This window comes from Chaetura pelagica, unplaced genomic scaffold (assembly GCF_000747805.2).
Source record: "Chaetura pelagica isolate M959 unplaced genomic scaffold, ChaPel_1.0 scaffold416, whole genome shotgun sequence".
NCBI classification, from domain to species: Eukaryota; Metazoa; Chordata; class Aves; order Apodiformes; family Apodidae; genus Chaetura; species Chaetura pelagica.
Genome location: NW_009953579.1, coordinates 1 through 16,701, shown reverse-complemented (window position 1 = coordinate 16,701; position 16,701 = coordinate 1). Strand labels below are relative to the sequence as shown.

The following is a 16,701-nucleotide window of genomic DNA, read 5'->3' as shown; positions in this document are numbered from 1 at the left end:
GAAAGAGAGAAAAGTGGCACCCTTGTCATGGTTGTGCCAATACAGTATTGCAATAAAGTATTTAGTAACATAGGATATTTTTATTCTATTATAACAGCAGTAATAAAACCAGAAAAGAACTCTCTCCTCCCCACAATCTTTGAAAAACAACCCCCTTAGTTTCTTTTAAAGTAAATTATAATGGACAATTGCCATAAGATTAATCTAAAACTTTAGACTTAGAGGAACGAACTGGATTTCATATGAAACATTCTGCAAAATTTGGCGTAAAGACATGTGACATAACTCTCTACAGGATGACAAACTTTAGTAAAATGAGGCATTTATATAGACTGACTCCAATCATTTGAAGCTAAAAGGTAATTTTGAAGCTCATGGCAGCAATCCGACAGTTTAAGACAATGTGTCATTCTGTAACTCTGCACTTACCCCTTGTTCATCCAGCTTCATAAGCTGTTCTGTGACTTTGGGAGTGTTGAAGGCCAGCCTCAGGCAATGGATATTGAGCTCAGGAACCACATACTCCAACACTTCTTTTAGGGGAAGTCCCCTGGCTGTGCAATGCTTTGCAGTTGAAGGGATAGCATCTTCCAGCACTGAGCCTCTTAATGTCATAAGCTAAACATACAAAACAAAAACAGCTTCTATATTGAATTATGCGTTGCGAAAAAGTTGTTTAGCAATAGCAGTGGAACAAAATGTACTATTTTTCAATAGAGATTGAAGACATTAAGTAACTTACGTTGTGTGAAACAGATACTGATATCCGAAACGTCACTGACAGCTATCACTAGTCAAAATATTTCAAATTATTCCAGAGATTTAAATTTTAGAGAAAACTAATACTTGGAAACAGTAGTAGTAGTATTTCTAGCAGAGCATTTTGAAGTATAAAAGATTTTCTTAGGTCTACCCACTGTCACGTGTAAAAGTGGAAGAAGTTATTTTCCTCCTCTTTATATTTGCTAATATAGCTCCTGTGAGTTTCTCAAGCTTTAATTCAAACAACCTTGACAGATTCCTCTTTATTGGATGTTATGGAAAAACTCACTCACTAATGCACTCACTTGTATTCTGTGTAATATAAACATGCGGCATAACTTTGTCAGGAGATTCCTGGATTATATGTACATAGAGAAGGCAGAAATCTATTAGTGATTCTGAAAAGCACACAGACCCCCTACACAGGACCTCATTTTGCCTGCTCACTTCTAGCTTTTTTTACTGTAATTCCTGAGCTGCTTACCTCACTGGTTCTGAATATGATCCGGTAGTTGTACTGAGGTCCATTTTCTTTGATTTCTTCCGGCTTCTCTCTTCTTATACTCACAGCTACTGGACCCAGGTTCTCATCTGCCCCAAAATAGTTCCAGTGTTCTTGCATAAAAAAAACAAATCACAAAAGATGCAAATAAAGTCTGTTTTCTTAAACTTCAACTGCATTTTCATGCTTAATTAGGGGAAATAAATAACAGCATGTTAAAGTGGTACCTGGATTTTATCCTTATGCCTCAATTCTCTAATGAGCTCTAATGAGATTATACAGGAAGGCTGAAATTCAACATTGCATCTCTGCTTCAACAGGCCTAAAACTTGCATTGGCTCTTACAGCAAAATCTGTTTCATTCACACTGAGCTAAATAAGTACAGCTAGTTCCCCCTCCTTAAAAATATAAACAAGGAAGACAAATGCACTGAGATGTGAAACTGGCCACTCTATATTAAAACATCAGCAGCAAACAGCTGCACTTAGCAAAGGATGTAACTTAGGTATTTTTGTACGGAAAAAGGAAAAAAAAGTCCAACAAGTTAATTAAAAAAGGGGGAAAAAAACAACTGAAGAAACTGTTAATAGCAAACAACTCAAAAGCATAGAGCCACAGAAAAATAAAATGAAGCACAAGATACAGTGACTTGCCTGAATATTTAACAATGACGTGTCAAACAACCATAAGAGCAACATTTAAAGTGCTGAGAGTCAAGTCTAAAATTAGCCTATAGCTGGGAAGGTGGCAGAGAAGAGAATACAGGGGTGAAGAAATTCCTGACTAGCTGAACAGCAGAACATTCCAAGATACATTTTTATATTCATTTAGCTATACATATGTAAAGCCAAGCTTTACATGAAAAAATATCATAGAAGTGCACTTGCAAAAATTTAAGCTCCACAATTCGAGATATTAGTGCTAAAGGCTTTTCTATCAAGCCTTTTGAGCATCATGAACTACCTTGACTGATGACAGAGGTACATCATCATGAATACAGCAACACAGAAACAAGATTTGCACATGTCTCAAATGACAACAACTGAATTTAAACATACAATACCTGAAAGGAAAATTTAAGAGAAAAACTGTCAATAAATAGAAGTCAAGCACTCTACAAGAGAAGCCCTATGTCATCACTTTACATATGCTGCATGTCTGCATATATGAATTTATAGATGCATAGAAATAGAAAGTTAGAGCTCTCTGAAAATTCAACAATTCATATAAGAAATGCGAAATTTGGTGTAATGAAAAAAGATGTAACAGCCCTGAAAAGAAACACAATCATACTGCCTGAAATCCTAGACACTTTCTACTATTAAAAAAAGCAGAACTTTAAAACAAGAACTTTAGAGCAGTCAAATATGAACTATTCTGCTCTAAAGATAAAACGCAAAATATTTTAATATCATCATCAAGAACCGCATCTTTAAACATACTAAAAATAGATACTGAAATACACTTCATCCAGAGTGAATGGCAGTCTTTTTTTCCAATGAAAATCATTTGCAGTGTTATAAATTTGAGGTCCTCATTTTTAATTCTATTTCTTTTTAAATTATACTTACTAGTTCTTGCTGTGTTTTCCTCCAACACACTAAATGCTTTTCAAGTAGGTGCTTTCCCCTTATGAATATTTACTTGCAACCCAGAATTATACCTTTGTCTTCACACAGCTGTCCACCCCTTTAAGCCCTTGGGGGCTGTGTTCTCTTCCCCAGTATCTGGTATTTTACTACTCTTCCCTCAGTGTTTTCCATTAAACATTTCAGAGCATGCAAAAAAATGAAACACGCTCACAGCATTCTAAAGCCTGCTTTCCACCAAATTCCTCTGCAAGTCATCGAAAGTCAGTACTTTGCACAGAGGTAATTAGAAATCAAAATTCTTTTAATATCTTTTGGAATCTTGTAAATATTGGCAAAAGTTTTTGGTGACTGAATTAATCATGAGCGGGGAAATGATGAATGAATCACAGAATACACTGAGTTGGAAGGGATCCATTAGGATCATTGAGTCCAACTCCTGTCCCTGTGTAAGGCAACCCAAGAATCACACCATGTGCCTGAGAGCATCATCCAAATGTTTCTTGAGCTCAGGCAGGCTTGGAGTTGTGAGAACTTCCCTGGGGAACTTGTTCCAGACCATCCACATAATCCTAATTAAATCTTTACACTACTCCATTAATCTAAGCCTTGTAAATGCCACAGAGATCCCCTGTTGTTTAAAAAAAACAAACCATCCTATTAGCACCCTTCTCTTTTCTTCTTCCACCTGCTGTCTTCAGGATGTTTATAGCTCAATGAGTTTAAGGCAGAGATGATCAATGCAGAAGAAGCATAAATCAAGAACCTGAGACCAATTTTCTGTCAGCATATTAAGCAGCTTCCAAAACCTAAGACAGCTTGGCCATCCCCACACTAAGCTGCTTCATGACTTAAAAACATTGATACACCCTTGCTTATACAAGAGAAAATTTTAAGTAAAAAGAGATGTTGCTAATAAATACTAGAAGGGCCCAAAAATTACATTAGCTTCCTGTACCAACAACAGCACAGATGATAAAATTTGTGTATCTTGAAACCAGTGTAGCCTACAATTCAGGTAGATGGTTTTGTCAGGAGAAATTATTCTCCATCTTGAAAACACATTTAGGAAGGCTGGCAAGCAGAACATTTGAAGCTGCATGAAAATGCACATACAATTCTGTATAATTTGATCGTTCTTTTTAACTAGTTCCTCTTTATTTGGAAAAATGCACAAAGACATTTGAATTTTACACTTGCCTGCTAATAGGAAATTTATTTCATCCTTTTTCCTTCACTCTACACTGGACAGCTGTCTTTCTTACTCTTCTACGTACCTACCCAGTTCTGTTCTCTCTTCTACTCAAGTTTACTACAGGGTTCAACCTTTACCTTCTTTATTATTTTCTTTCTTCTCCTCTACTCCACCTCTTCATTAATTCTGCAAGCTATAGTTTATATCCCTTTATCTGACTACTTTTTCCTGGGGTACGTTTCTTTGAAAAATTAGTTAATTAAAAGTCATTCAGGAGACAACTAGCAAAAACCATAAATTAGTTTGTAAATCCACGCCAAAAAGAAATAATTAATTGCTTATACCAGGTCATTAAAATAGATTATACATACTTTAAAAAATAGTGACATATTTCTCATACAATTCAAGAGATGCTTTCACTGAAAGAACTTCAGTGAAAATACTCATTTTCTCCACAGATCTTTACAAGTTTCTCTTGCAACAGATATCCAAGTATGTGCACTTGATTTTGAATGAGGCTGTTCTTTTGGGTTTTTATCCTATTTATCTTTGGATATCATGTTCAACTGATTATTTCATGTAATCACACTGGAAGTAAAAATCCCAAACACTTTAGAATGAAACTCTGAATCAAGCATTTTCCTCTAATCCTACCATAGGATTTACAGCACTGGAAAACTGCCTAGCGGTTCTCTAGAAAAAAAAGATGGCAAAGTTTTTAGAGCTCAGTGCTATAATGTCTTTGGACTATAACTCATGACCAGATTGTTAACTGAAAGTTTTCTGTAAGTCTAGCCACATGCGTGAAAGGTACAGCTTTGGGGATAGAATATGCAGCAATTTAAAGCAGTAGAACAAAGGGGGTTTTACTGGCTGCCAATAGTTAAAGGAAAGTTGACCAACAGTTCACCTGTTAGAAAACCAGCTCAGGAAACTATTTACTTCTCAGTCAAACCTTTCATTCTAAGCCAGTTACCTCAAATTCATCCTTAACAGTAACTATGTTAGCAATTACTGCCTGATGATGATCAAAGCTAAACGGATGCTCTTGGTTCTTTCCATGAGAACCGTAGTTCCCAGACACAACTGGGGGGAGAGAGAAAACAAGACTGTTCCTCCAGAGCAATATGCTCTCTTTTCTAAGCAGCAATTACACAAACTGATGGAAATAATTTTTTCCATCCCTATGGTTTTATTATTGGTAATTAAGAAGCTTTAATATAAAGCTATAGATAGGCTAATAAGCTTAGCTGTCCTTGAACACTACTGATATTAACTAACCCTAAATGTTTAAACATTATTAAGACTTAATGTAGAATACATGCACAATGCTTGAAGGAGCTGGAAATGTTTAGTTTGAGAAAGAGGAGGCTGAGTGGAGACCTCATCAGTCTCTACAACTACTTGTTTTGCCTTTTTTATTTGTTTGGTTTAAATAAACCGAAGCATTGTGGCCCAAAGTACAAACTTAATGGTGGAGTGAAAAAATTTACATATTTAAGAATCTCACTCACACAAAAATATATTTTTTCTTACATTTCAGCAACAAGGCCAGAACAATGTGCTTTTTTCCTTTCTGTAAAAAACTATACTTTTAATCAAAACTGAAGTTCATCAGCTGCCTTAACACATTTTCTTAGAAGATTATAGTTACAAGGTCTCATACTCATCACAACCACCAGCTAAACTAAAAAGTTAGAATGCTCTACAAAGAAAAAAATAGTCCAGAAAAGTAGCCTCAAAACAATTTACAAGCAGCTTTATGAAATCTTCCCTTCTCCCTCTCCACCCTTACTTTGATGCCACTGTGTAGAACAGAAAAAACCCAAACAAGTCCACCCTGGTTTCCTTCTTAATTTTTAAAGCACCATATTGAGAGAGAAAATATTTTATTTCAATAATCACAGATTTTTAAAAAATTTGCCTAGTACCTGCACAGTCTGAAACATTTTTCTTGTCATTAATGCTCTCATTTGTGTTTTTCAGCCAGTATTCTGATTTCACTCCAGAGCCTCCAGATTACAAAATTGCCCTTGGACACAACCAAGCAGCAAGAGCTGAAAGCACAGATACATTACTGCACAAGTGAGAAAGCACAATGATATCGTTAAGTCTTACTCTGTCCAGCTACCAAGAACAACTCTTTAAAATGCAAAACTCTGCAGCATGAAGGCATCTTAAAAGAAGGGATTAAGATTAAGAAACAGAGATGCCAGAGTGACAGTGTTATCTTAACTCAAACAGGTCAGAAAACGTCTTTCCAGGCACTGAAGTTATGAGATGGGAGAATGATTCCCATGTGAAATACAAATAACTATCAACTTCCTTCAGTAAGTTTTTTCCGTATAGAGTTATGCTTTTGTGTTCTAAGCTTACTCATATTTCAAGATCAAATTTGTGCAGTTTTCACAAATTTCTTCTTGTGCTGGCTTCCCAGCCCCTACTTTTTTAGCACTACATTACCACATACCTCTGTGTTTATAAATGGTTAAAACTCCTAATTATAAGTCCCGCTATCAAATACATCTTTTTAAATACACCTTTAAATAGTCCCCTTGCAAATAGATCTTTTGCAATAGAAGAGTAACATTCCTCTTCTGTAACTATAAATGTGAGTTACCTGTCTATGAGCCTTCCATAATGAACCGAGGGAATCTCTATCATCCTTCAAGATTCACTTCTCTCCAAGTACACAAAGGGAGTCCACATAATCAGCTCAGATACAGAGAAGCTGAATCCAGCCTTCAAAACCCTATTATAAAGTTATTTTTCCCAATAGCTCCACCAGTATTTTCACATTTAGAAGTCTGGACACCAAGAAACAATATTATTAACCAACAGATAAAAAGGTCAAGTTACATGTTGATTTCACCTTATTATTTTCTTTACACACAAATTCACATCCCTCTGCATTCACTGATGAACTTACCCAAGACTCATCCATAAATGTCACATGCAAATAATTGACACTCAATAAATATTTTTAATTAATTTGGACCGTGCTAGTAATACTCCAGCTCAGTGATACCTTCCCCCTTACACTGCTAAAATATGAGATACATCTATCATCCAAGGAACAATAGCTGTAAAAAAAATGAGCTATTACTTCAATATAATTAAAGATTTCAGTCAAGTCATCATCAGTATCTCACCAAATTTCCTTGAGGAAACTAAAATGGATTACATCAATGCAATGGCTTTCATTCTTTTTCTTTCTAAGACACAAAAGATGAACAGTATGTGGAGGGGCTGTTTTGTTACAAGACCTACTTTTCATTAAACCATGCTGGCTAGCATAATTAATTTTTAAATGGCAGTTCTTTGTTGATATAGGCCCAAATTACCTGCTTTATTTCAACTTGGAATGGAAAAAAAAATAAAAGATTACAGTTCTCTGGGTTGCTGCTTTTTATACTTTTTAAGATCTTTTTCAATTCTGTGAATTTCTCCTGGTTTGAAATCTTTTAAATTTATCATTGCTGAATCAAAATTCTTTGCTTCGTACTCTGAAGACTACGAAACAACCGAAGGCCTGCTGACTTGACTAACTGATTCCACCAAAACTCTCTTTCATCACCTTCTATTCAATTCATTACATCCCAACCTCCTCTTCAAACAAGGAACATTCCATATCATTACCTATTTCATGTTATCTAAACTTCCAATTACAACTTGCTTCTTTGATTTGACTGTTTTATTGCGCTGCTTTAGGTTTAATCACTATCCCATCTCTTTCAGATTAGCCTCAAGTTTGCTTGTGGAAAGACTGGATGGCCAATAAAATGTGTTGGGCACTCATTGAACTGTGGGGTTTGAACATATCCGATGATGCCTCTTTTATACCTCTTCTCAGACCAAAATCTCTGGTAGGAGCAGCTCTGGCTTGCATTTGATGGACTGAACACAAGCACAGTGAATTTAAAATCCAGTTTTAGTTCTTAAGGAAATAAACTACAGCTTCTTCTCTCTCTCTCCAAATGCACTCCATACGCGTACTGACACTTTTATATCTAGTTACCCCTCGCCAATACCCTTAGGATTAGGTTATGTCAATTATATCTAATTCATCTTAATTCCGACTAGAAAGACGTGGAGATACAACAGTGAGTGGCATGATAGTAGCATGAGGGTGTGGTTTCCCTTAAGGATAAGCTAAACTAATAAACTGCTGTTGCCTAAGGGCTGAAACACCTCCTTCCTTCTGATGTTAATTCTCATTGCTTACCTGGCACTAGGCTCTGGCACTTCTCTGACTGCAAGAAAAGCTGATTTGACTCACTGACACTGGAGAGAAATAACCAAGCAATAAAAAGTAAATTTATTGTGATGACAACATTTCTGCTTGGTTAGTAAACTGAACTGGCTGATCGAGCCACTTTGAGAAAACAAAAAAAATAGTACAAGGAAGGGAAGGAATTAAGTTTTCTCTTTTCAGTGCTGAAATGCTGTTAAATCAGGTCAGCTGTAACATGAAACCGCACCTTTAGTTGCTGATTGCAAAACTCACCGGAGTGATAAGGAATTGAATTGTTCCGGAGGGAGGCAGACAGGAACGTTATCGCATGGAAAGGTCTTTAATCTCACAGGCTGCCCCCTCCAAACACACCTCATATTGCACATCTGGTTTACCGTTCTTGGGAAACCAGTATGTTCCCTCACTTCTTTCTCTCCAAAGGATGCGATTAGCACTCAAAAAACAATGTAGCACAGGCTGCCCTAGAAAGGCTGCAGAAAGAGGAGACTATGGAACGCGTGACAAGAGCCACCCAAAGGCCAGTGCTGGGAAGAGGCAAAAATGGGAGATGAGATTATTAGCTATAACACACAGTTAACAAGCTGAAGTGTTGTTTTTTTTTAACTGACCATCCACTTATTTCAAACAGGCATCCCTGTTGCTTTAATCCACAGGAAACAAGCTCTTCTAAGCTACTTTCAGTAAAGAGATGAAACCCCGTCCTGATCACTATTAGCTAAGGAACAAGCACTCTTCAGGTCAGTCATTAGACTAGTTCTATCCAGCAGGAGATTCTATAGTGAAGCATGCAATCCTGCAGAGAGAACTCCTAAATTTAAGAAAACTTTGGGCCACGTTCCTTTTGATTATTTCCAGTATCACAAAGAAGAGACAACAAGATCTGCACATCAGTGCCAGCATAACTTTGGGGAGGGAGGCACCTGAGTCATGTTTGGGTTTTGCATGTTTCTTTAAGTAAAAAAGCTTAGGTCTGATCCTTTTTCCAGCATACCTCCAATGCAAATTATAATCCTTGGTTTAAGTAGAACCATGTGATAAGAGAACTGTTCATTGCAACATATATGTGTATATATATTATATGAAGAGATAGTTTACTTCTACAGAATCTGACAAATCAGAAATGTCTTTCTAGAATGATGGCTATAATGAAAATAGTAATACAGATTTTAATCTATTATTAGCTTAAATTTTTTAAGTTTTGAAATGGATTATTAAGATTAAAATGTCCAAAGATGCTAACTTTCCAAGATGCACATTCTATTAAATCCTCAGTACATCAGTTCTTGATGTGGAGAGAAGAAAGTTCTCCTATATTAGGATTTTATTTTATTATTTTAATAATTCAAGTGCCAACTCTTGCCCATTCTCACAGATACCAAAGCAGTGTTTCAAGACAGTTTAATCTGTAGCCATTGTTAATTGTTATGTATACCAATACTAAAATAAACTTTTTTTACTTCAACACTATGAAAGACTATGAGACATATCATGCACTGTTTGACAAAATATGTCGTGTTTAAGCACTGATGATTTAAAAAAATATATAATTCTTGTAAAAATGATTATATATCAGCTGAATTTATGTTGGTAAAACAAAAAAACATTACTAAAACACAACAAGAAATAAGAAATAAAATGTACCTACCTTTCTGATAGAAGAATTTTCTATAATAATATGCTCCAAGGTCTACATGTTCAACAATGTATCTTTTCACTCTGTCTAGATGTAAAATCAGATTCTCCTTGGGAACTTCCAGAACTGCTACTCCGGCATTCGTGCAATGAGAACTCAGAGTTGACTCAAATGAGGCACTTTCACATCCACTGAAGGAACCTGAATTAGATTTGGAAAGACTGATCTTCCTCTCCCCTTCCCCACCTATCTCATTACGAAAATAAGGGCAACTCATCACAAGTTCATTGCTTTTATCATCCCCCTGGTCCATATTGAGACTTCCTTTTGAATTCAGGTCTTCAGTGCTGCCCATTGGAGAATTGAAACTTGCAGAATGGGACAAGGGTCCAGAGACCAGTGATGCCACAGCAGCGGCAGATGCACCTGTGGTCGTGTTCCTTCTTTTAATAACGTTGTGCCTGTTGATTGCCGCTTCATTTAAATCAAATAAAATACTCTGTACATCATAATGAGCAAAACACTTCGGACAAGTCCAAGGCTTGACGCTATCTTCTGACCTGTTATCTTCAAGATCTGAAGACTTCCCAAGCTCCCCATCACCTTTGGCATTGCGCAGCTTACGAAAAATGGATGAATCTCCAGTCTCCGATTTTGAGCGTCTCTTCAGTGGCTTCTCCCTTTCCTTAAAGAGTCTCAGGTTTTCCCTTTGAGTAATAGGTCCATCTATCACATCTAGAGAGAATCCTGAACCCTTGCTTCCACTGGCAATCAGAAGTTCACTAAGCTTAGTTGTGGCTGGGCTTCTCTGATCAGACTTTTCATCTTTATAGCCCTTCAATAAGTCAAAAAAACTTTCCCCTGAAGTTCCCTGCTTATCTATGGAAGATGTGCTGCCATACTCCCTGTGCAGAGATGGTCCTGATTTAAAAGTGGGTGAAATACATTCATCAAAACTATCCACATCAAGCTCACTTATGGTGATGTCACTGTTGCTGCGTTGTCTTATTCTGCGAAGAGCTTTCCTTGGGGAACTGGGGTATCCATCAGGTGTTAGAAACCTGGAGTCTAGATTCTCAGATTGTCTGGTCTTGCTTTTAAGTGTGCTCTGGATGCTCTTTAACATGACAGAATCACTAGCATTCAGGTTAACAGAGCTTCCCTGACTCCCAGGACTGCTTTTAGAAGACATGCTGTCAAGGCAACTTGATGTTTCAATATCTTGACTAGACCTGCTTGTTTCCTTGATGTTCTCCTTCCTTGGGGGCCAATCAGCAATTCTTGCCCTGACCCCCATTTTAGGGACTCCAGGAGTAGAGGTAATGTGATGGGAACTTTCATTGCGAGGGGGTCCAACTGGTGCCATGACTGCAGATCCTAAGCTGCCATTCTGTGACCTAAAGCGCCTCATATAAAAGTCATCTGAGTGGACTTTTGAGGTGCCATCTGTTCCGACTGATACCCCAGTGGCAACAGCCCTTTCAGTCTGGGACCGCTTCAAGCTGGTCATGATCTTTCAGTATGTTCAACCTTAGTAAGTTCCACAAGAAAACACAGTCATCTCTGCTTTTTAAATGCACTGTCCTCTTTTGGAGAATAGTCTCCAAAACGTACAACGGTTGCATGAGATCTTTATCATGGACATTTAGGGACACAGTTAAATGTAGGATGTCTAGAAAACTCAGATATTCAGTAGGTTTAGATATGCAATAATTTCCTTTGCCTTTTGCATTTTAAGAAGCAGCCAGGCTCCAATACATTCAAACTGTTTTAACATCACTTGCACTCCAAAATGTCAGAGTTGTAATCCAATTTCTTGTGGTTCTTTTAAGCCTAGAACAGAGAAGGGAGATAAAAGCATTAATCATTTAATATAACTTACAGAATAAATATTTCTAAGTTTGTTGCTGTTAAATCTTGTTGACCATCATCTGAAAAATGCAAAGTTGAATTATACTGTGGTGAGGTGTTTTCTAGGTGTTGTTGGCTTGCGTTCTGAAAAGTTACTTTTACATTTGGATTTCACATCTAAACACAATGTTTTCCTTATTAACTGATTAGCAATACTTTTTAGTTAGGTTAGTAGACAGTTTTACAAAGCACAAGTAGGGAGCTAGTTTCCTCAGCTGAAAGATACATACAGCATACATCTCATACATCATATATCTCATACAGCATACATAAAAGCCATGGAAATTAAATGTTTTCCCATACCTCATCAGTACCAAAGTGATTACAAAGCATTTCTTATACTACTCTTTGAGGAGAAAATAAAAATAAAAATAATCCACAAATACATCCTTGCTGGTAGAAGACAAAAGCATGAGATTGTCAAGATAAAATCTTGCATTGCTGCCTACATCCTTTAACACAAAGAAGTTAATAATTTTCAAAGGCTGAACCAATTACACAAAATGTGGCCTTCAAATATTTGCCAACCGTGTGCAGAGAGATGCTGCTGAAATTTTTTTTTACAATACAGTATTGTCTACAAAACAAGGCTTTCTGGGAAACCAGTCTCTTCTCAAAACTATGGAATACTTTGCTCCACACTAATTAAATATCAAGCCAAGGCACTTTGTGCCTCCAAAAGCAGCGTGTTTTAATTTCACTCACCACAGACAGCACCTCTTTGAAACAGCTGCTTTTTATATAAAGCTGAACATACAAGGAATACTTCAAATGAAAGCTGACTGCATCACATGTAGCAAGTGATGTAGTGTATTACTGTATTTGGATAACCATTTACATAAGTGCAGCTACCTTCCTTCTAATTCTGCTACTGTTATACGGCTGAAAAAATATTTTTTCTACCAATACATAATTAGAACAATTTCGGAAAGGTTCCATGTAGCTGTTGCAATACTACTGAATTTTCAGCTGTAACTTTTTATAAATTTCAAAAACACTTCAGTCTAAGAGCTGATCAAGTTGATGAAACAACTTCACGCACCAATCAGATGACAGAAGGCAAAATGCAAACATTGTGCGCTATCACGTCTCCTAATGTTCTGTCCGTGCTTTTCAACACTGCCAAAGCAAGTGTCATTCACACAATGTGCTCTATGAAATGGGAACAGTGCATAGTCCTTTCTGAAGGGCTACAGGGACTTGCTTTTATAGAAAGAATGGAAGGAAAATAGAATGAAAACTGGTAAGGATTTAAGGGCAGGAGGTAGACTGGCTAAAAGGGATAGCAAGGAAGAATCAGTTAAGGGTGGAACACCACACAAGCAGAAGTACAAGTGATAAGAAGCACATGCTTCTTGTCATAGCCTGCAGTGAAACCCAAGGTTTCTGTCCCTCACCATTCCTCTTCCACCACCACTATCCCTGAAAGCAAAGTATGTATTTCCTCCCCCACAATGCTCGTTCTTACAGAAACAGATAACCTACTAGTACAAGTTTCTCATTAACTCAAGGGCAGAAGTTCATGCAGCAGCTCTAAAAATTTCCCAAGCCTGGTGTTAACCATATCAACATCCAAATACTACCAGGGTGTCACTGTCATCCCCCTAAATTATTCTTTTCTTAAAAAATTCCAGAGACAACAATCTTAAAGATATGCATCTATATAGAACTTTTTTTTTTAAAAAGTGCTCTGTGGATTTTATTCTTGACCTGTTTTATGTATGGCACAGTCATCAGTTACACGACTATACAGTACATTTTCCAAAGGAAATACTTTCTGTGTTACTGACTCAGCATTAAGGATGTCTTACTCTGGGGACCAGCTGTTCTCATGTTCTGCAGGTTTCTGCAACTGTCTTATTTCATCTGCTATAGCAGCTGGAATACAGGCAATAAATGACTGAGGTAATAGCTCATATCATACTCTGAAGAACTGCATCCCACCATTGCCTGTGTATATTTTAACACAAAATAAATAATTTATGTCAAGTTTTCTGGAGACTGTAATAACCCATCCCATCTTTTGTTGTTTCCCTAGGACTTTCTACCCCTGTGTCTAATTTGACACTTAGCAGTCTGGTCAAAAAGGTTTCATTAGCTCTAAGCAAAACAAAGTGAGAATGTTAGCTTTAATAAAATTAAAACTCCTCAAGTACTCCCAAGTACATTGATCATCAGATTTAATGGAAAAGGAATAATAATGGCAATTCGTGCTTTAACATTTTCACATATTCATTACTTGCAAAACATAAAAGTATTAAAGACAGGGTGAACCATGGGTGATTTAAATGACCACCAGTTACCAATAATCAGATAATATTATGAACTTAAAAGCCTGCAGAAAGTGAAATATTAAGTAGCAGAATTGCTACCATAGAGTATGTAGTATATTAAAATTAGGTACAACTACAAAACAGTCAGCATGGTATCTGCTTCTAAAGATGACAGACTAATTGTGAAAAATAACAACTCCTATTTTGTTACTACTTCAATATAGAAAAAATAATTTTCAAGGCACAGATATATATATATATATATATGAACAGAATATGGTGAGGAAAAACCAGCATAACCAGGGAAATCTAGGCCCCTTCAATTAATCTTATTGAGGAAGCAAAAAAACCAACCCAGATTAACTCCTACATATAAAAAAAGTCAATAAACAAAAAGCACATGCACAAACTTGCAAAAGCGGTACATTTAAATTTAGTACTGATTACATAAATTAAAAAGCAGTTAAGAGATCAAGCTTGGAAAACCCATGATCCGCTTATCAGATTGCACACAATAACCAGTAAAGTAAGCCAAGGATCTGTTCAAAATGGGTCTGAAATCCTTAGGACAAAAGTTTATTTATTATTGTTTTGCAGCAGTAGAGTACTTCGCATCTGTAGCTCGTTTTAAATTGAGAATAAACAAACTTGTTTTCATTCTTTCCCTTTCTATTTATAGCCCTTTCATCACTTTGCTCCCTCTTCCAAAGCTGGGGTTCTAGCCACAGGACAATGGACCATTCCGATCAAACTAAAAGATCTTTGTAGATTGAGCCAAAGACAGTTTTGCTACTCTATGTTATGTTGTAAAAGCAGGTAAGTCAACAGATTTTGATTATATATTCCTCATGACTGAAGTTAGCCACCAGGAAAATGAAAAAGACCTACCAGTCAAGACTTCATCCCGAGGCCTTTAGACGAAGGAAATACAAGCAGTTGATTAAGAGGAAACGTCTTATTCAAATCAGCTCAGGATAGTAAAACAACAACAGCACACTAATCAGTCTGTATCATTGGTTCAGGCAGCCAAATAAGGTGATTCAACATCTACTTGTTCAGATAAATGGAAAAAAGGAGATCAAGCCCGATGCCACTGCATCCTGAGCTGCATCAAAAGGAAGTGTGGCCAGCAGGGCCAGGGAGGTGATTCTGCCCCTCTTGCTCTGCACTGGTGAGACCTCACCTGGAATACTATGTACAGTTCTGGTGCCCTCAGCACAGGAAAGACATGGAGTTGTTGGAGAGGGTCCAGAGAAGGGCCACAAAGCTGAAGATCAAAGGGCTGGATGGAGCACCTCTGCTGAGGAGTTGGGGCTTTTCAGCCTGGAGAAGAGAAGGCTCTGGGGAGAGTTACAGCAGCCTACAAGTACCTGAAGGGGCCTGCAGGAAGGCTGGGGAGGGGCTTTTCACCAGACGGAGCAGTGGTAAGACAAGGGGTAATGGTTTTAAACTGAATGAGGGGAGATTTAGGTTAGACAACAGGAAGAAATTCTTCACCATGAGGGTAGTAAGGTGCCGGAATAGGCTGCTCAGGGAGGTTGTGGAAGCCCCCTTCCCTGGAGATGTTTAAGGCCAGGTTGGATGAGGCTTTGTGCAGCCTGGTCTAGTGTGAGGTGTCCCTGCTCATAGCTGGGAATTTGGAACCTGATGATCTTTTAAGTCTTTCAACCTTAACCATTCTATGATTCTATGAAATAATCTCTATTCTACAGGGTTTATTTAAATTTAGCCCACTAGGAAACTCAGTGCAAAAAACACACACATTACTAACAGTAACCCTGGTTAACTTCTACTGGGAAAAGAAATGGCATCATCATAAAACCTGAAAACTAGCAGACCTTCTGAAACCAGCAAGTAAGTGAGAACAACAAAAGGCATTTTATATATTAAAGCTTTGTCTATTTCTGTCACAAATTGATTATACATCACACATGATTATAACACAGATCAAATCCCAGGAAAGAAATGTTAATTTATTAGTCAGTTAAGTTATTATATGTACAAAATAATGTCTAATTTCAGAAAATGTATTCCCCAGAGAAGAATAATTCAATTTAATCTTCAGAAATACTTCACTTTATGTGGTTACCTATTATTAACTTTTTCCTTTTCTTCCCAGGATTGCTTTAAAGTTAAAAGGTTCTTCCTTAAGTGGAAATTTTTATCAACTGAAAAGCTACTTCAAGAATGTTTGGCATTTTACTAGCTTATCAAGGTGGTTTTTTTTGTTACAGTTAGAAGTGCTGGTTTTGTGTTATCTGAATTTTTTAGAACTGTCAGCTCTGAACAGGGTGAAAGACAGATTCCCTCATTTCTCTTTCTCCTCACCTTCCCAATTTATGTTACCTATAAAATTTGCCACCAATCTACATGTAATCAAGTCTGTGTTTCTGCCTTTTTCTCTAAATGTTTCTTTGCTCCCTAACCCTTAGAAGAGAACATTTGCTACAAGGAAACAGAGAGCCATCTTTGTCATTTACAAAACAACCACCTGCACTGATCTGCTGAGGTTTAATAGTTCTTTATTCTTAACCTCATTGTCTCCTAAGTACCTCTGTGAAGGACCAGGTATTTCCTTAC

The 16,701-nt window shown here is 37.1% G+C and overlaps 1 protein-coding gene across 2 annotated transcripts in view; it reads right to left on the bottom strand.

Moving 5' to 3' along the window:
- Positions 1-11,764, bottom strand: part of SIPA1L1 (signal-induced proliferation-associated 1 like 1) — a 73,102-nt gene extending 61,338 nt beyond the window's left edge. For both annotated transcript variants that reach the window (XM_009999721.1, XM_009999722.1), the window contains exons 1-3: positions 9,950-11,764; positions 1,247-1,377; positions 430-618 (exon numbers count right to left, since the gene is read on the bottom strand). In XM_009999721.1, the coding sequence (XP_009998023.1) occupies positions 430-618; positions 1,247-1,377; positions 9,950-11,447 (1,818 nt within the window). In that variant the 5' untranslated portion in view covers positions 11,448-11,764. The remainder of the gene's footprint in view (positions 1-429; positions 619-1,246; positions 1,378-9,949) is intronic.
- Between the last annotated feature and the right edge of the window lie 4,937 nt (positions 11,765-16,701).